The 27976-nt window shown below is 38.1% G+C and overlaps 1 protein-coding gene and 1 long non-coding RNA gene across 2 annotated transcripts in view; both read right to left on the minus strand.

The window, feature by feature from the left end:
• Positions 1 to 27328, minus strand: NUP35 (nucleoporin 35). The gene is made up of 9 exons (XM_059703909.1): positions 27073 to 27328; positions 23477 to 23647; positions 19488 to 19615; positions 15831 to 15891; positions 9157 to 9298; positions 4115 to 4184; positions 3017 to 3145; positions 1602 to 1766; positions 1 to 639 (listed from the first exon to the last, which is right to left on the minus strand). Exons 1-9 carry the CDS (start codon positions 27311 to 27313, stop codon positions 562 to 564), a joined length of 1185 nt encoding a protein of 394 aa, XP_059559892.1. The 5' UTR covers positions 27314 to 27328; the 3' UTR covers positions 1 to 561.
• The window catches only part of LOC132238456 (uncharacterized), a 154117-nt gene that overhangs the window by 1246 nt on the left and 124895 nt on the right, over positions 1 to 27976 (minus strand). The gene's annotated exons all lie outside the window — the stretch shown is intronic.

A 27976-nucleotide genomic window follows, 5' to 3' on the forward strand; every position in this document is an offset into this window, starting at 1 on the left:
TACATATAATTGGCAAAGTTTATTATCAAGAACATTAGGTCTTTTAAAAGACTGTTTTGGTTTAAGAATACTGAAAGATGACAATCCACGATAAGACATATACAAACAAGGATAATTAAAATATTAAATACTATCTAAATTAAAAGGCCATAATTCAAATTGTTAACAATCTCTGTGTCTTGTTAGGAGCAGCTGTATAGTTCCCCTTCAAGAAATTCACCCACCAACTCATGACTACAAAGCCTCAATGCACTCAATTACATAATTTAGTTACCAATGCTGAATGTTTTGTGTTTACACATGCATTATCACAGAAAACACAAAATCCTATTTACAGAGTTTTTTTGTTTCTTTAAAACAGGTCTCAAGCATCTTTTAAAGTGCGAGATACAAATATGCTGTATCCTTAAAGAAAAAGGCTTCTAAAAGAAGTATGAGATAGCTGTCCAACACTGCCAAGAGTGGTTATATAACTAACCGAAGAAAAACCGGCAGTGCCCTGCTGTTTTAGTGTAGCAGCCTCTTCCTTTGTAGTTGGTTGAGTTCTTAGCTCTCACTATACTACCAGCCAAACATGTACTCCATTGCTTTGGATACAAGACTTTCATCTTTTTTTGGCGTCTGTCTGTCAGAAATGACCTATTTTGAAAAAACACAATTGTTAAGGTTATGTTTTCTTCAGTATCATAGTTAATTCTAGAGTTAATGGCTAATTTAATAGAGCCAAACATTAAAATGCATTTGTAGAAATTAACTGTATATTTAAAGGTTAAAACATGGCTTTGGTTAAAATGTCTGTATGTTTTTAAGAATGTTAAAATCTTATTCCTTTGGCAAAGCAAATTACATCTACTCCTTAAATTAGAAAACTGGAGAAACACAAAAGTTACTAGAGATGAGGGCTTTAAAATATTGGTTAAAAAAAAAAAAAACTAAAGGGGAAAAATGTCACCAGTTCAAGAATTTTCTCCACATTTCAAGAGGAAGTGAAAAGACTAAATCGACAACTTTTTTATTTGCTCTTTTAGAGCCCAGGTCTGTTGCTAGGCAAGTTCAGAACTCCTGCCTTATTAGTTAGGGGATAATAACATACTGAGTGAGAGTCATAATACTCCTACCATTCTTTAATGAATATAAATAAATTTGTCCTTTAAACATTTTTGAAATGAGAAAATTTGAAATGGAAGCTAGTCAATGTTTTCTTTGGATAACCAAAGGCTATTTCAACAGAACTGAAGGCTCTTCATTTGTGATACCATCAGATTTAGTTATCAATTTAATAGGTTTTTAAATATTCCCTCATGCCACAAGAAAAACTTTTTACATATGCCAAGATAACTTAGAAAAAAAAATTAGACTATCAAAATGTTTTTTAAAATAGCAAAGAATTTTTTTTTAAATTCAAGATGTTTCTAATTGACCAAAATTCTCATTTTTAAAACAGGAAATTAAAGAATGTAAAGTTTATAGGTTTCATCAAGTCAATCACTTCAGTGGGAAATATTTAATGGCAGACAAATCAATCCAATGAAAAAGTCAAATATGCTAAGTAAGCACTTCAACCTTTAAAGTACATTCTTTTTATCCAATCCTTAAAATACCTGATAGTCACTAGTAGAAGCTTTGTATGCCGTAGCAAGAGGTCTCATGGTAGAAATCCTAGGAGTACTCCCAGGCTGGGATGGTGTTCCTAAGGTTTTGATTGGTGGTGTAAAGGCTAGAGATGAAGATGATACAGCATACCTGTCACTGTTTTCCATAACACTCTAGAGGAACAAAGATAAAGAACTTCTCTGGTTATAAAAATAATACATTATTACAATCTACTTACAAAGAAAACTTCATTAAAAGATATATTCTATTTGATCTAAGTAATATTTTAAATAATTTTGGGCTTGATTAAACAATGTATGCTTCTTGGCTAGCATTTGAGATCTAATGTTCAGCCAGAAATTTAACTTCAATGACTTCAAATATCCTCAAGACAACTAGACTCACAAGAGTAAGAATCTCCTAACAAACACTATGGAAAATCAGCAAGAAAAAAAAAAAGTCTTTGGGGAAATCTGGGGGGAGGGAAAATTAAAGTTCAGTGCTATTTAGTACCTGTAACCCCAAATTCTCATCTAGCCTCTGCAAACATCTGGTACAGTGATCCTAGACTATAAGCACCAAGAACCATGTCCACTTTGTGCATAAGTATGTATATAATCTCCAAGCAGTCCCTGGTAGGTAGTATATTTCACATTTATTTATTTAAAGAATGATCAGGATGATTTTAAGTCACAAAGAAAACTTTAAGTTGTGCTCAGTATTGTTTTATAAGTATATAAATATATAATAAATTTTAAATATTTTAAAATAGAAATAAAAAGCTTCCACCTTTAAGTTAACCCTCATGTGAAATATTTAATTCTGAAATAGCACTATTCCTTTAAAGTAATTAAAGAATTCGAAGCTGCTTTGCATAAGACAAAGAATGGTTTAGAAGAGACCTAGAATAGAATTGAGGCCTCATCTTTAACAACTCTGGATAATTTACTTAAGTCCTTTTCAACTCATCTTTATCTTTAAAAGGAAATAGTTGGGATGGATTACCTCTAAATTTTAAAGTCTTGTGACTAAATATATTTGGCTTACCAAGAAAAGAGTACAATAATATCGTCACAGTTTACAAACTAAGAAAAAGAGGCCTACTGAAGCAAAGTGACGGAACCACCAATGTCAATATTTAGATTTGTGCTCTTCATATGGATTAAGGCAGCAGTTCTCAACCTGTGGTTCGCAACCCCTTTGGGGTCCAACGACCATTCACAGGGGTCGCCTAAGACCATCGGAAAACACATATATAATTACATATTGTTTTTGTGATTAATCACTATGCTTTAATTATGTTCAATTTGTAACTGAAATTGGGAGTCACCACAACATGAGGAACTGTATGAAAGGGTTGTGGCATTAGGAAGGTTGAGAACCACTGGATTAAGGCATTTCCCTTACATCAGCAATAACTTACTTTATCTATACATGGTTTTACACCAATCATGATGGACTCGCCAAAAATCTTCCCATCTTTGCTTAAGGCTTTCCGAGCCTGCAGTTTAGATTGATAACGAATATGCATCCAATTTCCGGTATTAGACATCTGCAAAGAAAAAAGTTGTCTCTTAAAATGTAGAATATATAAAATCTAAACTCAATGAATTACATTAGAAACTAGAAACATACGAAGATAAATCTGCTTCCACATTTGATTCACTATAAAAAGCTATATAGTTGGACTCAACATAAATCCCATTAAACAATTTCAATAATCTCTATCTAGCTCTCAATTCTCTAATATAAAGAATATGCGACAAAGATTATCTGAAAGTAAAGTAATTCTCAAAAGATAAGTTTCTAGTAAAAAGTTATCAATACTTGCTTTGAAATTTTTAAAACTGTATTCATCACCTGATTTTGTATAGAAGTTAAATAAGTCAATCTCTAGTAATAGAAAAAACTTTGTTATTTATAACTTGCGTAAGGCTAAGATAATAACAACTGCAGCAGCAGCAACAGCAACAACAACAACAACAAAGCCCTGGCCAAGTGGCTGGAGCAAAAGGTTTTGAGTTCCATTCCTGGTCAGGACCCATATGGAGGCAACCAACTGATGCTTCTCTTTCTCTATTCAAAAAAAATTTAATTAATCAAAAAAACACACATATCATTGGATAAGGATTTTTTTTTAAAGCTCTCTATAAGCTAAAAAGCCTTGAGAACTCTAAGTCAAGAACACCTCTCTTTTCCTTTATCCCCAATAAAACAAGCTCAAATTGGAAAACAATAATATAATATATGGCATAATTTATGTTCTTAAAAGACTGTAAACTAATTAAGAAAAGGGTTGGAGAGAAGCCTGAAATTCTAGTTCTCTGGCTTATTTTCTCTTTTTGTCCCTTTTTGACAAATACTATACAATTTCCAGCCTTCCTGACTCTAACAGAAATAGTCCATGAAACTTAAAAAAAAGTAGGAGCAGACAAAATTCAGCAGCAAAGTTTCCTTCTATTCATAGCTTACCTGTCCTCAGCCTAAATCTTGAAGTGAAAAGAATTAAATTAAGCCTTACCACATGTTTTAAGATATTCCCATATTGTGCAAATTGTAATAATATATAGGAAGCAGATGCCTGAGGAAACCTGAAAAAGAGAGTTGTCCAACAATAAATATGAATAGAAATCACCACACTTACAAGTGTTTCAAAATAAATTCCTTCCAACTGTCTAGAACAGCAATTTTCAACCTTTTTCACCTCATGGCACACATAAACTACTAAAATTCTGTTGCACACCAAGATATGTCTTTTGCTGATCTGACAAAAAAAAAAACCCAACAGGCATAAATTTGATTCACAATGGATGGCTATTGTTGTACTGGCTGTTGTCATTTTTTTATTTGACAAAATAAGGGAAAAGAGGTCAGTGCCCTTGACTAGTCAGGCATTGCATGCTTTAACAATTCTTGTGGCACACTAATGTGCTGTGGCACACCTGCTGAAAATAGCTGGTCTAGAACCACAGGAAATCCTTGATCATCCCATTTCCCCCATCAGCTGAATCTATCACTGCCCATTGCCCAAAAGCAAATGTTAAAATTAGTTTTGACTCAGCCATTCTACTATATCTCCAGATTCCTTCCCTGAAACCTCTGAAATTCTCTCAATGCCACTATCACAGCCCTCAGAATAAAATTATAAAGTTTCAGTTTTGTATATAATTTATTTTACAAGGGTGGTGTGTGTGTCAGAGAAAAAGAGAGAGGAGAGAGAAATATTTAGGTACACTACTGTTATTATTTTTAAAAATATATATATAGTTCTTTATTGATTTCAGAGAGAAAGGGAGGAGAAAGAGATAAAACATCAATGATGAGAATCATTTATCAGCTGCCTCTTGCACACCCGCTACTGGGGATCAAGCCTGCAACCCAGGCATGCCCTTGGCCGGAATTGAACCTGGGACCCTTTAGTCCACAGGCTGACGCTTTATCCACTGAGCCAAGCTGGCTAGGGCTAGGTATACTACAGTTATTAAAACGGAAAGAATTTAAAATTATATAGTCATATCATTATATACCGAGCACCTGAAAATTCATAAATTTAGTCCTGAAACAAAAATAACAGTCAGTGCCAGTATCAACCGTATACAAACATTTAAAAGGATGGTTACTAAAATTTTAATAGCCATATACTCTGTATGGGAAAATTCTAAGTAACTTACTTTCTTCTTTATGAAGTTCTCTATGATTTGAATATTTTACAAGACATTAATACTTATATAGTCCAAAAAGCTATTTCAATTTGAAAATCTGGAGTTTCCTTAGCCAGGAATTCAGTTATCTGGGGCTAGGATTAGGAAATAATAAAGAAAATCTGAGTCCTCCAAAATAAATGAGAAACACCACATATTAAAATCCATGTGAGTAAAATACTCACTGCACTCAGGACTGGAATTTTATGTTATACTAGAGGCCCGGTGCACAAAAATTTGTGCACTCGGGGGGATCCCTCAGCCCGGCCTGTGCCTCTCGTAGTCTGGGACCCCGAGGAGGATGTCCACCTTCTGGCTTAGGCCTGCTCCCCAGGGGATCGGGCCTAAGCTGGCAGTCAGACATCCCTCTGGCAGCCTAGGAGCCCTTGGGGGATGTCCACTTGCCAGCAGGGAGCAGGGCTAAACTGCAGTTGAACATCCTTAGTGCTGCTGAGGAGATGGGAGAGGCTCCGGCCATCACTGCTGTGCTGGCAGCCATCAGCCTGGCTTGTAGCTGAGCAGAGCTCCCCCTGTGGGAGCGCACTGACCACTAAGGGGCAGCTCCTGCATTGAGCATCTGCCCCCTGGTGGTCAGTGTGTGTCATAGTGACCAGTCATTTCTAGTCGTTCTGCTGTTAGGGTCAATTTGCATATTACCCTTTTATTATATGCCTGGTGCATGGGTGGGGGCTGGCTGGTTTGCTCAGAAGGGTGTCCTGGATCAGGGTGGGGATCCCGCTGGGGTGCCTGGCCAGCCTGGGTGAGGGGCTGAGGGCTGTTTTCAGACTGGCCACACCCCCTTCAGGGTGGGCGGTCCTGCTGGGGTGCCTAGCCAGCCTTGGTGAGGGGCTGAGGGCTGCTTGCAGGCTGGCCACAGCCCCTTCAGGGTAGGGGTCCCCTGGGTGAGGGGTTGATGGCTGTTTGCAGGCTAGCCATGGCCCCCAGCCACCCAAGCTCCCAGTGGACGCTGGCTGGAAGCAGGTATCTGGGATTTATTTATCTTCTATAATTGAAACTTTGTTGCCTTTAGCAGAGGCCACAGCTGGTCAGGGCAGGCGGGAAGCTTGGCTTCCTCCATCACCGGGGCAATCAAGCCTCTTGCTTACTCCAGCTCAGTGGCTGCCAGCCGCCATCTTGGTTGGGTTAATTTGCATATAGTCGCTCTGATTGGCGGTGGGCATGGCTTGGGGCATAGTGAAGGTATGGTCAATTTGCATGATTCTCTTTTATTAGATTAGAGAAGCTTGAATATGATTTCTAACCCTAAAGAAAAACAACAAATGAGACAGGGTGCCTAACAAATGAAGGAGGAAAATAATGGTTGCATGTGAGGAAGGTACTTCAGAAATAAAACATAATTCTAAGAGTCTAGGACCATTTTGACTAGGAACATTCCAATATCCTGTAAAAGAATCACCCTAAAGCAACGAATGGTATACCATACTGACCCTGATGTATTTCTCTATAAATGATCAAAATATTTTATCCGTTAGAAGAAATGTTTTAATTCCTGCAACTAAACTCATATAGAGGGTTACTAAAAAAATAAAACCAACAGAAAATAAATAGCTGAGAAAGTGTATGTCTTTAAAAAAAAAGGACTAGAAGAAGTACTTAAAGTAATTTACACAATTACTGAGGAATCTTATAACTGACACCATTACTACTGAGCATAAAAAACAGACTTTGGAGTGGACATCCAAATTAAAAAAACAGAATTCATGAGAGAACATAAAAATTTAAACAAACACACACAAAAATCAAGTAGCCAGCCCAAGTGTTACGAATAAAGAGCTGAGTGCAGGTTTTCTGCAGAACAAGAAAAAGCAATGGTCCTGCTTTTAACTTTATATACACATAGAATCAGTAACACATAGAATCTCTCTGAAAGATTATACAAAATATAGGTGGCAATTATTGCTTTCAAGGGAAAAAACTGTAGCTTGGGACCAAACCAGGAAGGAAAACTTTTCACTGTATATTCTTATTCTTTTGAATTTTAAATAAACTGAATAAAGTCCACTAACATTTACTGTGCATTGTTCTTCTGTCAAGGAGCTCATGTGTTATTTTTATATATTTTTTTACCCCCCAAATGAAATATAATTAGGTCTGATATCAGCATGACATATAACACTTTCAGAAATAAATCTTATATAGTACAGTATAAACAATAAGAGTTTAAAAATCAGAAGACCTGGGATTTTTGCTGAAGCTTTACTAATAACTAGATATAAACCTCTGAATAAATCAATCCATTTATATATCAGTTTCCTCATCAGTAAATGATGCAATATCTCAAGATGCTTTAAAGTACTTTTTTGATCTACAAATCTATTCAATCTGGAGAATATTATGTTAACACATTGTATGCGGGAAACGTGTTTACAGGTTTTACGTATTTATACGTTCTACCAGTGTAGTAGAGCGCGGGACACGTATTAATACGTTTTTTATAGACTAGCAGTAGAATGCGGGTAATGTATAAATACGTAAACTAAAGTTATCGTAATTTTACTGAACGTTGCCATTTGCGCAAAAAATTAGCAAAAATGGCCCGCGCCACCTGTTAACGCGCGATAAAAACTACCCGCAAACAATGTGTTAAGCAAAATAAATCAGTCGGAGAAAGACCAGTATCACATGACCTCATTTATATGTGGAATCTAAAAAACAAATCCAGACATAGAAGCATGGACCAGACTGTCAAATCACAGAGTGAAGGCAGAGGTGGGTGGGTAGGTAGGTAGGTTTAACCAAAGAACTTATATGCATACTAGAGGCCCGGTGCACGAAATTCATGCATGGGTGGGGTCCCTAAGCCTGGCCAGCGTTCAGGGCAGATCAGGTTCCCCGCCTCCCCGACTCCTCCTTCCCTCACCGCCCATGTCTGCTGCTACCGACCCCTGGTTCCCCATCCCAGCCAGGGGCCAGACCCGATCGGGTGATCAGGACCTGCTGGCTGGGGGGAGGGGCCAACCGCCACCGCAGCAGGCTGGCAGCAGGCCGATAGGGGCCTGCTGGCTGAGGGGAGGGACCTTCATCCCCCCTGGGAAAGGGGCCACATCCGCTGCCACCCACCGGTTCCCCGGCTCAGCCCTGGGGCCTGCTAGCCAGGGGAAGGGACCTGGAGGTTGGCCGGCAGGCTCCTGCATTGAGCATCTGCTTCCTGATGGTCAGTGTGCATCACAGCAACCGGCTGTTCTGTTGTTAATGGTCGCTTAGGCTTTTATATATATAGATATGCATAACACACAGATATAATGTGTGGTGAAGGCCTGGGGCGGGGAGGATGCAGGCGAGGAGGGGTCAATGGGAAAAAACAGGATATCTGTAATACTTTCAACAATAAAGATAAATTTTTTAAAATCTATTCAAAATGCATCTAGATGTGTCAGGCACAATTTCTATTAATATTCAATATTCCGTGACTAGAAAGTATATGTATACTTGTGACATAGCATTTATATGAAATTCAATTTGTCAGTTCCAAACTGATCAAGTCCACTATTAAGCAGAGAAACAGTCACTAACCAGAAAGATAGAAAGGAGCTTCCTAAGTCTAATGGGGCAACCCTGTTCCAATGTCCAGCAAATACACAGAAGAGAAAATAATCTAAACTCTAGATAACAATGTGCATGATGAAGTGTCAGGGTGATCTGTACTGATGTCTGCACCTTACTCTGAAATGCACCAACAAAAATAAATTTAGCAAAGTGTTAAGTGCAGAATCTAGGTGGTGGGTATCTGGGTGTCTGCTGTGCAATTCTTTTAATTTTTTTGTACATTTGAGAAAACTCATTATAAAATGTTGACAAGGAGGTGTTATTTCTTTAATGGTAAATGATCCAGAAACCTTACCCGAACACAGTTACCCATGTGTCATCGAGGTGATCTTCAGACGTCAGAGAATCTCCTTGAGTATAAAAAGGATCCAACTGCGCAGGAGATAACGTTGTCTTTCGTGGCTGACCAATGTTTGCTGGACTAAACATGCTTTGCCCTATATTAGTATATTTAGTAAGTTAGTTACCTATATAAACATTTTGGTTATGTTTTAAATCAAAGCTTTTAGTTTTAAAGGAAAAAATATATTAAAAATTGGCAATTGCATAAATAATTTAAAATACACAACTGTTCTGAAATGATAATTTTATACCACCATACAATTTGAGAAGTCATTAATAAGTGAGAATAACTTAAGATTTTGCAAATGTTTTATTAATCTTCGGTTAAGCCTACACCAGAGGGATCTTTAGTCAACCTCAAAGACTTCTGTTGGGTTCATCTTCCAAACCTTTTCTCATGGCTCCTCTGCCTTAAGAATATTCAGTAACAACTCATTACCCACAGAACAAAATCCAAATGCCCAGGCCTCCACTCTAATGTTCTACCCTTATTTCTCCAATATACTACTAAATGGTCCCTACCCTAACTCCTAAGATGTGAATGCAGTTTTCTTTTGTTCAGGTCATTTCCATCTGAAATGTCTGATTCTTTTCTTATCCTTCAATGACAGATACCAATTAATGAGTATGTCTACATGCCCAACATGCCAAGCTAAATGCTGTCCATGTTCATTTTATCTCAGAGGTGTCTTATTGAGACCACATGTTTCTGAGCAGTAGAGAGAGACCATTTGTCTTTAGTCTCTGGAGTAGTAATAATGATTCACTCATAAAGAAATATTTTTTCAGAAAAGAAAAAATATTTTTTCAGTATTAAATATGTACCAAGCATAATTCCAGGTATCTAAGATACAGTAGTAAACAGTTAGGCTTAAAAACAACAGCCCGGTCGGCGTGGCTCAGTGACTGAGTGACCTCCGAACCAGGAGGTCATGGTTCGATTCCCAGTCAGGGCACATGCCCAGGTTGCAGGCTCAATCTCCAGTGTGGGGTGTGCAGGAGGTAGCCAATCAATGATTCCCTCTCATCACTGATGTTTCTATCTCTCTTGCCCTCTCTGAAATCAATAAAAAAAAATTTTTTTTTAAAAAGGAAGAAGTAAATAAATAAATTAAAAATCAAAACAAAACAAAAAAACAACAGCCCTGGCTGGGTGGCTCAGTTGGTTGGAACATCATCCCAGGCACCAAAAAGGATGTGGGTTAGATTCCCAATCAGGGCACATACCTAGGTTGCTGGTTTGATCCCCATATGGGAGGCAACCAATTGACGTTTCTCTTTCTGTGTCTCTCTCTCTAAAATAAATAAAAAAGGTATAAATGGATGAGGACCAAACAACAACAAAAAACCCTATTTCTAATGGGGCTTATATGCTAGTGAAAGAGGCAAATAAGTAAATACCTAATATGCCAGAAAACAGAAAATCCTACAGAAAAAGAAAAAGCAGAAAAGGGAGATAAGTAGTATGTAGGTACATCTGTGAAAAGGTTTAATGAAAAAAATTTTCACTAAAATGCCATTAAAACAAAACCTGAAGGAGATGGGATGCAGAACATGCCAATTTGTGAAGATGTGAATATTAGTTGGGGAAAAAAGTGAGCACAAAGGCCCTGATAAAGGACATGGACTGGTGTTTGATAAAGAGCAAGGAGGCCAGTCTTGCCCTGGCTGGTTTGGCTCAGTGGATAGAATGTCCGCCTGCGGACTGAAGGGTCCCAGGTTCGATTCTGGCCAAGGGCTCATGCCTGAGTTGCAGGCTCCATCCCCAGTAGAGAGTATGCAGGAAACAGCAGATCAATGATTCTCATCACTGATGTTTCTATCTCTCACTCCTTTTCCCTTCCTCTCTGAAATCAATAAAAATATATTTTAAAAAGAATAATAATAAAAAAAAAAGGCCAGTCTTTGCACAGTAATGAGGGAGATTACACAATGAAGTCAGAACAACTATATGAGCACAGAGAGATAACAAGATACCAGGTCACAAAAAAAAACTTTGTAAGCCCCTGTAAAGACTTAGGCTTTTACCTGAGATGAGTTGGGATGCCACTGGTAAACTGTGAGAAAGGATGACATAACAGGACTAAAATTTTGAAGTGATGATGAATGGTAGATTCCTTTTCCTCAAAACTAAGTTTCATTATTTTTTTATTATTATTTATTTATTTATTTATTTTTGCAGCGCCCAAATTTCACATTTCATTGCATTTTATTCCACAATCACTGAGTCCTGCTGGGCTGTGCCCAGGGCTCCGGAGGCAGGACCTGGAAGGTGAGGCTGAGCAGCAAGCCATTCCCGGGAGGGGCTGCCCCAGGGACCTAGGGGCCATGGTTGGGACACCAGTCAAGGACTGAACCCCACCCAGCACCCACTTAGGTGGTTCTCAGGCCTCCACACCACCTCCTGGAAGCTGAACCCAAACAGGGCATTATTTTTTTTGTAATGCAGTAGCAGTTGGAGCAAGAGGCTCTAGAATAAAATAACAATCTCCCAACAAAAATCTAATTAACTGTCTAATCTAATCCCCTTACAGTGAAGCCCAATAGAGATAAAGAGCCTCTCAGCCCCTCCTGCTGATGTTAATCACAGAAATATACTAATTCCAAGTAGCTTTTTAGTGGCTCATTCAATAAATATGCCTTCACCAAGAAAGATAGGAGGTGGGAAAAAGAACCAGAAGAAAATAGACAATATGAGCAGAAATAAAAAAGACCAACATTAATCTCACTGGTAAGTTACTACTACATCTATGAAACAAGAATAGGAAGCTACATTTTTAAGTACATTAAAAAATCAACAACAGAAAAGGTTTGTGGGAATTAAAATGACAAAAAAATGAGTTGGAAATTGAGATTGAAGACAGCTCTCAGAAAGTAGAATATACGTAAAAAGACAATGTAAGGGAGAAAAAGTAGAAAATTAGAATAATCTACAGTGCTCATAATTAGGAGGAACTCCAAGAAGAAAGAACAGAGAAAACAGAGGGAGGACAATTATCAAATACTGTACAAGGAAGTTTCCCAGAACTATGGGTGTCATTAAAGGATCCGTCAATTAATTCTCTAGCGAAACAAATGGAAAAGTCCTAAACCAAGGCACATTTGTGAAATTGGGAACACAAACCACAGAGAGATCTTCAATTTTTCAAAACCAGGCCACATACAAAGGCTCAGGAATCTACACTGTAACTAACTTCTATAGAACATTAGAAGCTAGAAGACAATGGAATGATGCCTCCAAAATTCTGATGTAAAATACAATACCTAGCCAAGTTAGCAATTCAGTGTAAAGACAGAAAAAAAGGATTTCAGAAGAGGTCTTAAATTTCACTTCCCATGCAAGCTTTCCTAGAAAGCTACTCAAATATGTTCTTCACCAAAACATATTATTTTTTAGAAATAAACTAAGAATGCATGTCATCTAGGGAAAAGCTAAACTCTAGAAACTTGCTAAAGCAAGTCCTAGGATGATAGCTGTACACCATGCTGAAACAGAAAACAGCCAAGAGAGGCTGCGAGAGAGATGGTCTTAGTTGAAAACAAATTTAAAAATGTGTTTGACAATACGAACATTTAAAAAAAGACAGATGTATAACAGCAAAAGAACATTTGCTTCAAAAAAGGGAGCAAATGGCACATAGAAAATTAGACAAATGGGGAAAAAGACAATTATTAACTAAAGAAAAAATTTTACAGAAAGGACAAATTATAATACTTGAATCAGCACTGACAATGCTTTAGATAGTCATAATAATATAAAAATAACAAAGGAATAAAGTTTGATATAATTATATTGAGATAATGTGGGAGAGATAAGATGTAACATCTCCAATCACCTTAAATGTAGCAATATTGAAAACAGAAAAGCAAGAATTAGCAGCAGCTGGCAGAAAAGTCAAGTCAAAGATCCACCAAGAAAGGTCAGAGAGATTCCAAGCACACAAAAGATTTAGCTACCACTCGCTGTATTTAAAGATGGAAGGAGAGCCACGAGCCAAGGAATGAGCGCAGCCCCTAGAAGCTGAGCACAACCTCCAGGTGACAGCCAGCAAAACACCAGGGACCTCAGTCCTAACCACATGAAACTGAATTCAGCCAATACCCTGAATGAGTTTGGATGCGGCTCATCCCCAGGGCTTCCAGAAAGGAACATATCCCTATTGGCACCTGAGCTCTAAAGAAAGAACCAACCTGTGTCCAGACATCTGGCCTATAGAAACACAATAATAAATGTGTATTGTTTTAAGTCAATAAGGCTTGTGGTAATTTGTCATGGCAGCAATTTAAAAGTAATACATATATTGGTACAAGTGGGGTACTGCTGTAACAACTAAAAATGTGGAAGTGGCTTTGGAATCGGGCGGTGAGTAGAGGTTGCAAGAAATTAGAGGAGCATAATAGAAAAAGTCTAAATAGCTTTGAACAAACTGCAAGTAGAAATCTGAACTTTAAGGACACTGCCAGTGAGGATTCACAGACTGGTTAACCGAAATCTGGATTTGGATACTGCTTTTGTTATGCATTCTGACACAATGTTTTACCTGGGTGTTTATTACAATTTGTGTTATATAATTGTTGATTTGGTCCATTTTAAATTTTGCTATTGTTTCTTTTTTTAAAAGGTGTTCTTATTGCTTTTAGAGAGATAGGGAGAGCTGCCACCTGCACATCCCCTCTTGGGGATCAAGCCCACAAACTAGGCATGTGCCCAGACCAGGAATCAAACCACAACCTCTCGACCTGTTGGTTGGAATGTGCATGGGGCAACACTCCAACCAACTGAGCCACATTGGCCAGGGCCCGCTTCCTTTATATCTAAGCCACCACCATCCCTCACCTGATTTAATGCAGTAGCCTTCTATCTGGTCTCCTTGCTTCCAACCTTACCCTTACCCCAAAGTCTATTCTCACCACAGCAGCAGTCTCATTCTATCTGTTTTCTAGCTTTTCTGAGGAAAAAAAACACCAGTTATTACAATGACCTTCAAGGCCCTGTAACATTAGCCCCCACTACCTCGTTAACCTCATTGCCTACTATTCTCTCCCCCACTCAGTTCATTTCACACTAGCCTCCTTACTCTTTTTTTAACACCCTAGGCACACTCCCACTTCAGGGCCTTTGTGCTTGTTATTTCCTGTCTATAACACTTTCCCCTACCTCCCTTACTTAAGTTCAGGGTTTTGGCCAAATGTTTCTTTACCCTACCTATAGAAAGCAAAATAATGTCCTACCCCCCAGTGTCCCTGTCCTTATCCCTGGAACCTGGGAATACATTACATTATATGCAAAGGAGAATGAGGTTGCAGATGGAATTAGGCTGCTAATCGGTGTCCTTAAAATAGGGAGATTACCCTGGATTATCCAGAATGGCCCTAAGTATTCACAAGCATCCTTAAAAGCGAGAGGGAGACATGACTAAGAGGAATGATCAGAGAGATGCAAAGTTGCTGATTTTGAAATGGAGGCAGGGGACCATAAGCAAAGAAATGTGGGCAGCCTCTAGAAGATGGAAAAGTCAAGAAAACAGATTCTCCCCTAGAGCCTCCATAAATTAACACAGCCTATGATTGCCTTAACTTCAGCCCATTGGGACCCATTTCAGACTTCTCACCTCCAGAACTGTAAAATAATTAATCTGTATTATTTAAGCCACCTTTAAGTTTGTGGTAAGTTTTTATGGCAACAATAAGAAAATTAATCCACCACCCTATTAAAAACTGTAAGCCCTCACTCCCTACTCCCCTTTACTGACTGTCCTCCATAAAATGTATTAGCTTCTAGCAAACTGTATAATTTACTTACTTTATTTATAAATGTAAATTCTGTAAATAAATGTAAGCTCTATAAAGGCAAGGGTTATATATTTTGTTCAGTTTCTCAGGACCTGGTACATGATCATGTGTTCAATTATTTGCTGAATGAACATGAGATAGACTATAAATATGTAAGAAGAGTTGTGCTAATGATGATGTTGATGTGATAAAAAAATACCATTAATCTTAAACAAAAAACAAAAAACTAGGTATAACCAGTGGCTGTTAGTAGTTAATGACAGATTTATAAATATGCATTAATGTCTCTCAAAACACCTTTTATTATTCACTCCTTTATGTATTCTTCTTCTTCCGAATTCCAATGGCCTTTTTTTATTACAGTTTTTGTTTACTTAGTAGACACTATCAAGTATATTTTTTTAAATATATTTTATTGATTTTTTACGGAGAAGAAGGGAGAGGGATAGAGAGTTAGAAACATCGATGAGAGAGATCAATCAGCCGCCTCCTGCACGCCCCCCATTGGGGATGTGCCCACAACCAAGGTACATGCCCTTGACAGGAATCGAACCTGGGACCATTCAGTCCGCAGGCTGACGCTCTATCCACTGAGCCAAAACGGTATATTTTTAAATTATTAATATTTTGAATATAATTCACATTTTACCTTTAAATTCAGAGAAGAATCAATATACAAAGTTATTTTCTTTCTGAAAGAAATTACTTACATTTGGAAAAGTCTCCAAGTTTGAAATATAGAAGAAATAAAGTTGGCAATTATCAATAAAGGTCTTATATTATCTTCATTCAAAAAAGTAGAGAACGGTCTTTGGTGTTAAAAGGCACTCTTACCTGTTCCAGGAGTAGTTGTCATAACTCCAACAAGAGGACTCTGCATTACTGATATGTTTGGCTACATAAAAACAGAAGAAAAGTGTGTGGTAAAAATGCAAAGCTCTAACCATAACATATACACAATAAGTGCTAAAGGGCTTCATTCAATAGACCACTGAATATCTGCCTTACTGGAGATGCCTATAGCTAGCTCACAATCAAACAGTACTCCCTTTATTTTTTTTAGTTGAGCAGTATTAATCGAAAATATGCTAGACCATTATCATACCATTTGTTTAAATTAAGTAAAGTCACATGTGGTAAAAAGATACTATTTTTAGTAGGAAGTAACACTGCTATTTGGTTTTAGTTCCTAAGGTACAATATTTGAACTAACCCAGGTAATGGTGATTCTTCAATCACCGAGCTCACATAGAAAAACAGAAAGATGGCAAAATTTTATTTTTAAACAAACACAAACCATGAAGTATTATAGATTCAAATCAGTCCACACAATAAAAGACAGTATACCTCCGCTGCTACTGGTAGACAGTTACAAAATGATCAATAGTAGTTCTTTTAAATGTGAGAAAATTAAAGTAGCTAAAAGTCCTTCTATAAACAAAGACAACAATACCAAATCAAGAATGACAAGGCTCTCTAGAAGTAAATATATACAGATTTTTTTTAAATCTTCACCTGGGGTTATTTTTCCATTGGTTTTTAGAAAGAGTGGAAAGGCGGGGGATAGACAGAGAAACATCGATGTGAGAGAAACATCGATGTGAGAGACACATCAATTGGATGCCTTCTATACACACCCCAACCAGGGCTGGGGATCGAGCCTGCAACCGAGGTATGTGCCCTTGACCCTTCAGTCTGTGGGCCAGCGCTCTATCACTGAGACAAACTGGTGCTATACAGATTTTTAAAAAAACAGATTCTGATTGAATTAAGGAAATCTAAAATCTAGCAACCAGATTTTATCATCTAGCATTGAGAACCAAATGCTGAAAGAATGTTAGGAGAGATACAAAATGTACTGTTCAATTCGTAATAACAACATCTTTTATAATTAGAGAGAGGTTGAGCAAAGTCTCAGGAGGCAAATCTAATTTGGGTTTTAACCTAATTATAATATTCTAACCAACTTTCAAGTCAAAAACATTCTCTACAAATTATGATCCCCAGCCTTTTAAACATTTTAAACATAGCAATTACTATAAATTACCTTTCTTTTCATGCATTGTCAGAGGAGCAATGAAAACATAAACTTTAAGCCAGTGGTTCTCACACCAAACTGAACATCATATTTACTTACCAAACTTTAGAAAAATATCCCAAAACAGAATATTCCGGATTTGTTAAGTCTGGAACACTACTGTCCAAATATAACATAAGTCATATAAGCAATTTTAAATTTTATAGTAGACAAGTATATCTCAATTAAATATAGGACTAGTCACATTTCAAGTGTCAAGAGCCACACTTGGCTGGTGGTTACTGTACTGGAAAGTTGGGCAGATCTAGGAGTGTTGGGTAGAAAATGTAATTGTCTAAACATAATGCATTATCCTTGCTTTGCTTGACAAGTAGCCCTAATATGCCAGGGATATCAAGCCTATAGTCAAAATTTACTGAAAGATGCTTTCTAATAAACTTTCCAACAACTATGCTATATTTTATGTAGGGAAAGGCATAAAACATTTCTCCAAAGGAAACAGCAAAAATGTCTTTATACAAAGAATGTGTTATTTTTATTGACACACTTTACTTTGTTTGCATGTCCTATTATTAAGCACAATAATGTGAAAGGAGAGAACACATAACTGTAAAAGCTACTAAACTTCCTACTTAAAAGAAAACTCTATACTACCTTTCCAGTGACAGTCAAGAATTATCATGGTAGAATTACAAACACTGGCTCTAGACTTAAGATGCCTAGGTTGAAAGCCTAGCTCTGCTAGACTAGCTAGCTGCCTTACACTTGACAAGTCACTTAAGCTGTAAGATCAGAGCCTGTGTACCATAGGTACTTCATTAGTATTAGACACTTTCTTGGCGTAATCAGTCCCATCAAACCAGAGACCTCTATCTTGCAAAATCTCTTGACCGAATACACCGCCACAGAACACTTATACCTATACCAAACAAAGCTTAACATACATCACCATCAGAACACCTACACCAGGAATATACTAAACCAGCAATTTTCTTTTCTCTTTTTCAAAAAATGTTTTCATTGATTTTGGAAAGGGAGAGGGAGAGGGGAGAGAGAAGAAGGAAGAAGGAGTGGGGAGAGGGGAGAGAAACATTGATGAGGAATCTCCTGCACACTCCCCACTGGAGATGGACCCCAAACCAGCGACCTCTAGGTGCGTGGGATGACATTCAACCAACTGAGCCACACTGTCCAGAGAGAGCAATTTCAACCTTTTTCATCATATGGCACACATAAATGAATTACTCAAATTCTGGGGCACACCAAAAAATATATTTTTGCCAATCTGACAAAAAAATAGGTCTAATTTGTAAAGGTAATAATAATAGTAATTAGCTACCCTTTTTGCTTCAAAGTGACTTTTTAAAAATCAGATGCCTATACTTGTATATAAGGATTTTTGGTACCAAGAATTAACCAATCAGATGTAACCTTATTATGAGACATGACCAATAAGATGAAACTCTATTATATGACCTATGTATTTATGGTTCAAAACAGGGCATTCACACTAGATGGCTACTGTTGTGTTGGCTGTTGTCTTTTTTTTTTTTTTTGACAATCTAAGGGAAAAGAGGTCAGTGCCCCTGACTAAATAGTCAGGTATTGCATGTTTTAAAAATTCGGCAGCACACTGATTGAAAATCACTGTACTATACTATCAGCTCATAAATATGCAGGAGGCAGTGTTTTTAGTAAAATACTTAGTGAACATAGCTCTAAAAGGATAGTGGTCTTACATTAATAAAATAACTCCTAAAACAAAGATCTCAAATCATTACAAAGTACCCTACATCTGGATAAAACCCTGAATCTTCATTTGTTCTTTCACAGAATCATGTATAAATATTAAACTTTTAAAAGAATCAGAGTGACTTAAACCATAAACATTTCTACATGTATATTAAGTACGCTGAGGGCATGGACAGGTGAATAAAGGCATACCTATAAAAACCACAGAATTGCCGTAACCGGTTTGGCTCAGTGGATAGAGCGTCGGCCTGCGGACTGAAGGGTCCCAGGTTCGATTTCCGGTCAAGGGCATGTACCTGGGTTGCGGGCACATCCCCAGTGGGGGGTGTGCAGGAGGCAGCTGGTCGATGTTTCTCTCTCATCGATGTTTCTGACTCTCTATCCCTCTCCCTTCCTCTCTGTAAAAAATCAATAAAAAATATATTTAAAAAAAAAACCCCCCAAAAAAAACAAAAAAAAAACCCCCACAGAATTACCTACATGAAAAAATAATCTGGAGTTCTATTACATTTTTAAGTGCATTTCATGATAAACACTATTTAAGTAGATTCTATGATAAATGTCCTTAATGCTTATTCTGTGCAACAAAATTACACTACAACAGACTCAGAGAAAATTTCAAATTACTGACCCTCACTGTTATAGCCAACTAAAAACATGAAATTAGCAATTGTGGATATGAGTGAGGGTATGTGTATTACCTGTCTTCTTGAGGTTAAAGGTGTTGAACCAAGTCCTGGGCTAGAAATGTCATCATATATACTTCTAACTGGTGGAGCTCCACTTTTATCTTTATGAGCTGGTACAACTGGTTGTGGTGGTGACCCCCCTACAATATACAAAAAAAATAGGTGAGAATACAAAGAAGCCTTCTATCTTTCTGATACGATTTTTTAAAATAATCATATTGCCATTACTATTTAATTTAATTCTCCTGACCACAATCCTGTGACTTAGTAATGATTGCTATTTAATAACTGAAGAAACTGACAGACAGGGAGTTGCTTTGCAGAAACTGCTCAGGAGCACTTTGCTAGGAAATAAGATTTTTAAAAAACGTTTTTAAAATACTGACTTAAACTCTTGTCTCCTAGTTTTTCTCAAACTTTAATATACAGGAACGTCACCGGGAGACCTTGTTAAAATCCAGATTCTGATTCAGAACTTGTGAGGTGGAGCCTGGGATTATAAATGTCTAATAAGCTCCTGCTGATGCCAATGCTGGTGACCCACAGACTGCACTTTGAATGAAGGTTCCAGAATAAGTAAGTAGAAATTTCAGTTTTTAGTAAATACATGTAACTTTTGCTTTCTCTAGAAAATGCTTATTTGGCATTTCAACACAAAACTTGATCCGATTTTTTCACTTGAAAGTAGGTATTAAACAACTCCAGTCTGTATAGACTTGATTAAATATTATCCCATAATGTGGCATTTGTCAAAATTAAACAGATCCCATTGATGTTTCTAATAGTAAAAAGAGATTTAAGTACATAATAAACATATTTTTAAAAGAACCAATTTTTAGAGACAAGAATCTCTGTCTTTATAGAGATGTCTTTATAAGTCAGAGAATCAGCAATGCCAAGCAGTGAAGCAGCCTGTGTCCTCTGTAAGACTAATGACGGAGCCTAGACAGTACAGCATAAGCTATTTAGAGGACTACAGAACAGGACTGACCTGGGCTTTACCCTCCTGCTCTGTCACTTAGTAACATGTGAGTTTCAGCAATTTCTTTATTGCATTTAGCCTCAGTTTCCTCTTGAAAAATTGAGATACTACCTACCCCTCAAGATTGATAAAAAAAAAATAAATAAATAATAACAAAATACTTAGCATACTTCCTAGCTCTTAAGTATCCAATATATGGTAGCTACAATATTAACACATTTGAAAAATATATACTGCTGGGGTCCAACCCCAGCAGGTCCAGGGGTCCCCAAAGGTGTGGACGGAGTCGGCGAAGAAGGAATGACACGGAGACAGCGTTCAGTTGATCAGCAGCCTAGCCAGGATCTCTAGCGTCCCTGTTCGGGCGCCAGATGCTGGGGTCCAACCCCAGCAGGTTCAGGGGTCCGCAAAAGTGTGGACGGAGTCGGCGAAGAAGGAATGACACCGAGACAGCGTTCAGTTGATCAGCAGCCTAGCCAGGATCTCTAGCCAGGATCTCCAGCCAAGTTCTGGTCTGGATCTCCAGCAAAGTTCTGTTTCAGATCTCCAGCCAGGTTCTGTGTCCATGTTCTCTTGCTAGGTTCTCCTGGTTCTCCAGCCAGGTTCTGTAGCCATGTTCCCTCGCTAGGTTCTCCAGCCAGGTTCTGTCCAGGTTCTCCAGCCAGGTTCAGTCCCCAGGTTCTAGTCAGGTTCTCTTGCCAATTTCTGTAGTCAGGTTCAGTCCAGGATCTTTTGCCATGTTCTGTCTCTAGGTTCTGTGTAGGTTCTGGTCTAGGTTCTGTGCCTCTTGGTTCTGTCTTCTAAGTTCTGTCTCCTGTTGTCTTGTTACATCTGTATTTATACCAGTTGATTCCAATCCTATCAATCTCTATTCCAAAGGTTAGGGCGTTTCTTATCTCCATTCCAGGGAGTAAAGATTATGTAGCTTAAGCATGATTGTTTGCAGTTAAAGTGATTAATTACCCGCCTGGCACTTAGTTAAGAGATTTTATTCCCTCCCTAACTTCAGGGGAAAATCCCTATCTGGGGAAACAACCTTTCTCAGAGACCTTGGTTAAAACACATAGTGCCAAGAAGGTGAGCAAACATATTAAGAACAGTATGCCATATATGCCAGGTCCCTTGAAACAGCAAGCATGGACTGGCTCCCGGCAATATACCAAAAAAAACCCCCAAAATCTGTTCAGAATGTTTTTAAGTTAGTTACTTCAAATATAATTTATAATTCCCTCTGATCTTTTACATATATGTAAATAATATAACCACTTTAAACAAAATAATACCTTAAAGAAAATTAAAGTAAGAAGAGTTTATCTTTAAACATCTACCAAAAGAATATTAGCTCACATTTGGAATTCAATCATTTTTGTAGCTAATTCTCACTACTCAGAGTCAAAACTTCAGTTATCTTTTAAAATATTTCTTTGTTAAAGGCATCCTGTAAAAGATATACGTGGTATTTAGGCAATAACGTTTTTCGCTGACGATTTACATAGCCTGTGTAAAAAGCTTCCCCAGTTTGTGAAGTAAGTCCTTTCACTAAACATACTATAAATGAGAACTTTAAATAACTCTGACTAGAAGTAGAATTCATATTTATCCACTTTTAAATTACACTTGGTTTTTACTGAATATTTGCTATTATTATATTTAAGATTAATTAAGTTGAATTCAGCTGAAATTAAACGACCATATCCCATCTTACCCACACACACATACTATACCATATTTGAAAAAGGGATGATAGATAAAAAAATTGATCTTGGCATTTCATCATATTTGTTCTTTTTTCTTAGTGGTACTTAAATAATGGTATTTTATAATCAATGGCATCTTAGATCGGATAAAATGTAGTATGCATATTTTTTTAATGGGTGGTTCTTAGAATTATAATACAGTGGTCCCCCCCTTACTGAGATTTTGATACTTGCACTTTTAGTTACCTGCAGTCTGAAAATATTAATTGGAAAATTCTAAAAATAAGCAATTCGTAAGTTTTAAATTGCGTCCTGAGTAACATGATAAAAATCTCACATTATCCAGACTGAAACATGGACCATCCCTTTGTCCAATGTATTCCAGCTGCACGAAGTTAATAAGATATTTTGAGAGAGAGAAAACCACATGCAGCATCCTATATAATAAAGAGGTAATATGCAAATTGACCCCCACTCCATCACAAGATGGCTGCGCCCACAGAAGAGGCAGGGTTCCCTTAATGACCCATAACGAGCGATCAGCAGGGACCTGAGGCTGCACCCCTCTCCCCCGCCCAGTGGGGCTTGATGGGGGACCTCAGGCCATTCCCCCTGCCCCAGCGCTGGACCAGGGGACCTGAGGCTGCACCCCTTGCCCAGCAGGGCTTGATGGGGACCCTGAGGCTGTGCCCCCCACCCAGCGGGGCTTGATGGGGGTGGGGCCAGCCAGGTCTGGGTCTCACATTATTTGGAGGTGCACGCGGGTGGGCAGGGACTTGACTCTGGGTCCCGTAGCATGCCCCAGACTCTGACAGAAGGAAGATTTTCATATATATTTTACTAATTTTCTTTCATCTCTGACACTTTTATTATAGAGAAAGGGCAAATAGCAATATCAAAATATTTCCTCTAATTAATTCCCTTTTAATGTGCACAGATTTCATGCACCAGGCCACTAGTATTATTATAATTGTTCTATTTTATTGTGTTATTGTTAATCTCTTACTTTACCTAATTTATAAACTTTATCATAGGTATGTATGCATAGGAAAAAAACATAGTATATATATATAGGGTTTGATACTATCTCTGGTTTCAGGCATCCACTGGGGTCTTGGAACTTAACCCCTGAGGATAAGGATAGGGACTACTGTAGTTTATACTGATTACACCTCTATTCTTAGAATCCTATATTGAAAAATAGAGCTATTACTTAACGCTTTAAATTAATAAATGGGTTGACAAAAGTGAATGCTGCACCATTACTCTTTTTAAAATTCTAGTACATATACTGACATTACTATTTTAGGCAATTTACCTACCTGCAATTAAAGGTGATCTCATTTCCATTACTCCTACTGAAGGGCCACTAATTGATCGAGGTTGTGGAGTCACTGGTGCTGGTAAATCCCCCATTAAAAATCCAGGTAAGAACTGGGCATTAACCCCTGGTTTTGGAGATGTGGGCGAACCCAGCATCATTGGTTCAGATCCTAAATGAATCAGAAATAAAATAAGGACTTTAATGTTATAATAGCTAACAAAAAAATGCAAGAATCTAGCATAAGTTTGAAAATTTAATCAATGTTGTTAATTACTATAAAACCACAGTTGAATTTATTATTTTAAAAACAAATAAAATTATTTCTAGAAAACTATAAGAGAATTTTGTATTAACAATATTAATCTTTGACAACTGTTTTCATTAACATTTCACAGGTTTAAGAATCAACACTTGCCCTGACCGGTTTAGCTCAGTGGATAGAGCATCGGCCTGCGGACTCGGGTCCCGGGTTCGATTCTGGTCAAGGGCATGTGCTTGGTTGCGGGCACATCCCCAGTGGGGAGTGTGCAGGAGGCAGCTGATCGATGTTTCTCTCTCATCGATGTTTCTGACTCTCTATCCCACTCCCTTCCTCTGTAAAAAATCAATAAAATGTATTTTTAAAAAAAGAATCAACACTTATTTTTGAATTTAATAATTTAATTTTTTTAAAGCAAAATGTTTATTGAAGGTACATTCCAAATATGGAACGGGCTAGTCAGAGAGAGAGAGGGAGGGAATGGCCCCAAACTTCTGGGTTAAAAAAAAAAATTAGTTTAAAATATATATTTTTAAAAATCCCTAATACATAAAGGAAAACTTTCCATTTCTGGGTCAACTACTATGCAACAACCAAAACAAGGACAAGGTACACAAGTTACTTACACAAATCAAACACAATGTTTAGCTTACTATATATCCCATTTTTTTTCTTCCTTACACACAAAAACTGTAAATATTTTTTGTAATAAAAGTATAATCATGTATACATTAGAGCACATATGAAATAATAGTAATGATTAGCATCCCAACTAAGAAACATATTTAATATATTTGGAAAGGTATTTTTAAAAATGATTTATTTTAAAATTATGAATAATCAATAAGTATCCCTGATATAAATTCAATTAAAAAGAGAACAGATACTTAACAATCATCATTTCAAAATTAGTTTTCACAATTTACAGGGTAGGTATTATTATTCCCATTATGGAGATAAGGAAGCTATAACTTACTCTAATTTCAAAGCAGAATAGCACAATAAGAAAAACATGGGCTCTGGAGTCAGAGATCTGCATTCAAGTGTCTCAGCAAAATGGGCATAATCGTATCACCCACTCACAGAGTTTTGATTAGAATTATAGCAAGTGAAGCACTTGACCCAGTACTGAATATATAGCAAATGTTCAGCAAATATTCGTTATTATTATAACAGTAGTTTATAATAGCCAAAACTGAGTGATAAATGTATAAATGTAGAATATGCAATTTCTACTTATGAAAATTTAATTTTCGACTATGTGACAAGCTAAATGTGATTCATGGCACTTAGAAATAGCAAACGTTTTGTATGTTATTTATATGATCTTTATGAACTATTACTTAACTTCTAAACAGCCTCAAAAATGTGTTTCTTGCTATCCAAATGCTGTCACGTTTATGCTTCCTCATATCTTGTTATAACAGACCTAGATATTAGCAATGCAAGTGCATAAAAGAGGAAAAAGGCAAAGTAATTTAGGAAAAAGATAAAGCAAATACTGAAATAAGGCAGAAAAGAACTATAATTACATTGTAATTATTTTCAAATGCTAGTTACTATATTACTATGATACTATTACATATTTCCAAAGAACAAACACTAAAGTAAAACCAAAAGCATTTTCTGAACAGATATTCAGTAATAAAAGTTTTAGGTAGCGCCATCTACCTTCACTCTCCCAGTTAACAACAGAAAAAAATATATAGCAATTGTAACAAGTCAAAAAAAGTTCTGATATTATGTGGATATATATGGTGATACAGTAGAAAGCACTAAAGTAAGGGCAAAAAGAACTCCATCAGACTGTCACTTACCACCCTTCAGGCTAAATTTCACTTAATGAGAGAGCTAGCTTCCATTTCACAGTCTGTATTGCTAAAATAAGTACTGTCTTATTCAGTAGCACTGTTGGTTGAAGTAACACTTATTTTTTTAAAAACATTTTTATTGATTTCAGAGAGGAAGAGAGAGATAGAAACATCAGTGATGAGAGAGAATCATTGATCGGCTGCCTCCTGCACGCCCCACACTGGGGATGGCGCCCACAACCGGGCATGTGCCCTTGACGGAAATCGAACCCGGGACCCTTCAGTCCGCAGGCCGGCGCTCTATCCACGGAGGCAAACCAGCCAGGGCATAACGCTTACTTTTAATACACCATTAGGTTTTGGGAAAATGTTTATTCCTCACCTAGAATATCTGCAATATGAGGACTTGAACATGTAATATCAGCTAATGTCAGATCTCTGATTAGACAATAAACAGGGAAGGGTTTGGTTTATTCACATTTGTAACCCCAAGAAATTTGCACTCCGAAAATTTTTTTGAGTAGGAAACTGTAGAACTAGAACAGTTTTCTGACCTCTAACATAATGCAAAACACAAATACGGAGGCCAACACCTGTACATAAATCTAAATGTAGCAGAGTACGTATTTGCACTATTATACACTTAGTTTTTTATGACTAATACTAAAACAGTTCACGTTACTCTATTCTAAAAAGAAACTTATTTTGCAATAACATGCAAAGCATTATATACCATTCCAATCTAAAACAACGAAACACCCCCACAAAAACTCATTCTGCAGAAGCATAACACGCTTACTCTTTCCAAACTCAGAAAGTTTGTAACCTAATTTTCGAATATGTCTCTATAGTAAACGGTTTAAAAAATTTCCACAGATCTCACAAGTCCCCAAACTCAGCAGACAAAAAGGAAATCAACATCCTGTGGGAGTTTTTTAAATTTTTTTAAACGACATATTTCCGCAATGGGAATAAACTTTTAAAAATTCATTACTTGATTGACCTGAGGAAAAGACCTACAACACTGGGCCCCTTTCCCAAGACGAAGGCCGGGAATAAGGTGCGAACTCCGGGCTTCCTTTGTTAAGGCCACATCTCGATGGGTGCCATCGTCTGGTTTATTACCGTCGCACGACTCAAGCTCCTTTCATCAAACAGATTCCCCGGCAAAGGCCAGGAGAGGGGTGAAATCCAGCAGGAACCACAAGCGCAGGCGACCCAGGAGCGGTGCTAGGCAACCACACCGCGGGGCACCGCCCACCCCCACCCACGTGTAGGCGGGTAGGTCCCTGCCTACAGACAATGCCCGGATCCTGTCTAGGACGCGGGGGGTGGGTGTCTCAGGTACCTGCACGTCCGGCGGGCTGCCGTGAAGGGGGCACAAAACGGGCAGCCCGAGGGCTCCCCCTTCGAGACGGAAACTAGCAGGCGAGAGCCTGATGGCTCCGGCCTTTCAGTTCTGCCCGCTTCCAGGCCTGCGGCGGGGATCGCAGTGCCAGCGAGGAAGGGCAGCTTTTCACTTACCCAACGTGGTTGCCTGGGGTTCCACGGCAAAGGCTGCCATCGCGGCGGCGGCGGCGGCTACACTTCGCTCCGGACCCTCCCGATTTTCAAAAAATGGCGGAAAGTCTCCCGCGGGTAGGGGCGCGCTGCCTGACGGAGTGACGTCACTTCCGGATGTGCGCCGCTCAGACGCTCCGGGCGCCGGAGCCGTCCTTTTGGAATGGGGCAAAGGTCTCTGCGCAGACTCAGCATCTCCCAGCATCTCCTGGGAAGGTGGGAACCTGCATGGGAACTGCGGTTCTCGGGATGCTTGTGCTCACGCCCTGAGTCTCCTGATGTTTGGTGTTCGAGTTTCAGAGACGCGCGAGTCCTGTTATTCGTGGTTTCTTAACTAGCGTGAGCTTCCCCAAGACTCTGTCATCGGTCAGCACCTGGAAAAGTTGGCTTGGAGAAGCAGTTGGTGCCCTTCCCAATGTCGTTTTCTGGGCTTAGTGCGTGAAGCTCATTCTCCGCGCATATTTGCTACCGTTGCTATGCCATTTTTTAAAATGTTGTGTTATATAGACGCAATTTTACAATAGAGCATAATTGGTGCTTGCTGTTTTCTTACATACAAAATATGGTAATTAATGCAAAAGAGAGGAAATAATGGGAGCTAACCGTCAACAAACACCCAGGCACCCACCGCACCCCGGGATCCTCCCCATAGGATCCCGACGGTCCTAACCTCCCCGCCCCAACTTTCTGCTTTTCTTTAGAGCGTATTCGAATATCACACACACACACACATATTCTATGTATGTGCGCGCAAAAATAAATTGCTGAGTTTTACTCACTTGCTAACTTTATAAAAGCGATGTGCTACATGTATATATTGTGGGATGTTCTCTGGTTCATACCAAACTGATTATCCTCAAAATAATCC

Source organism: Myotis daubentonii, chromosome 7, assembly GCF_963259705.1.
Source record: "Myotis daubentonii chromosome 7, mMyoDau2.1, whole genome shotgun sequence".
In the NCBI taxonomy this organism is placed as follows: Eukaryota; Metazoa; Chordata; class Mammalia; order Chiroptera; family Vespertilionidae; genus Myotis; species Myotis daubentonii.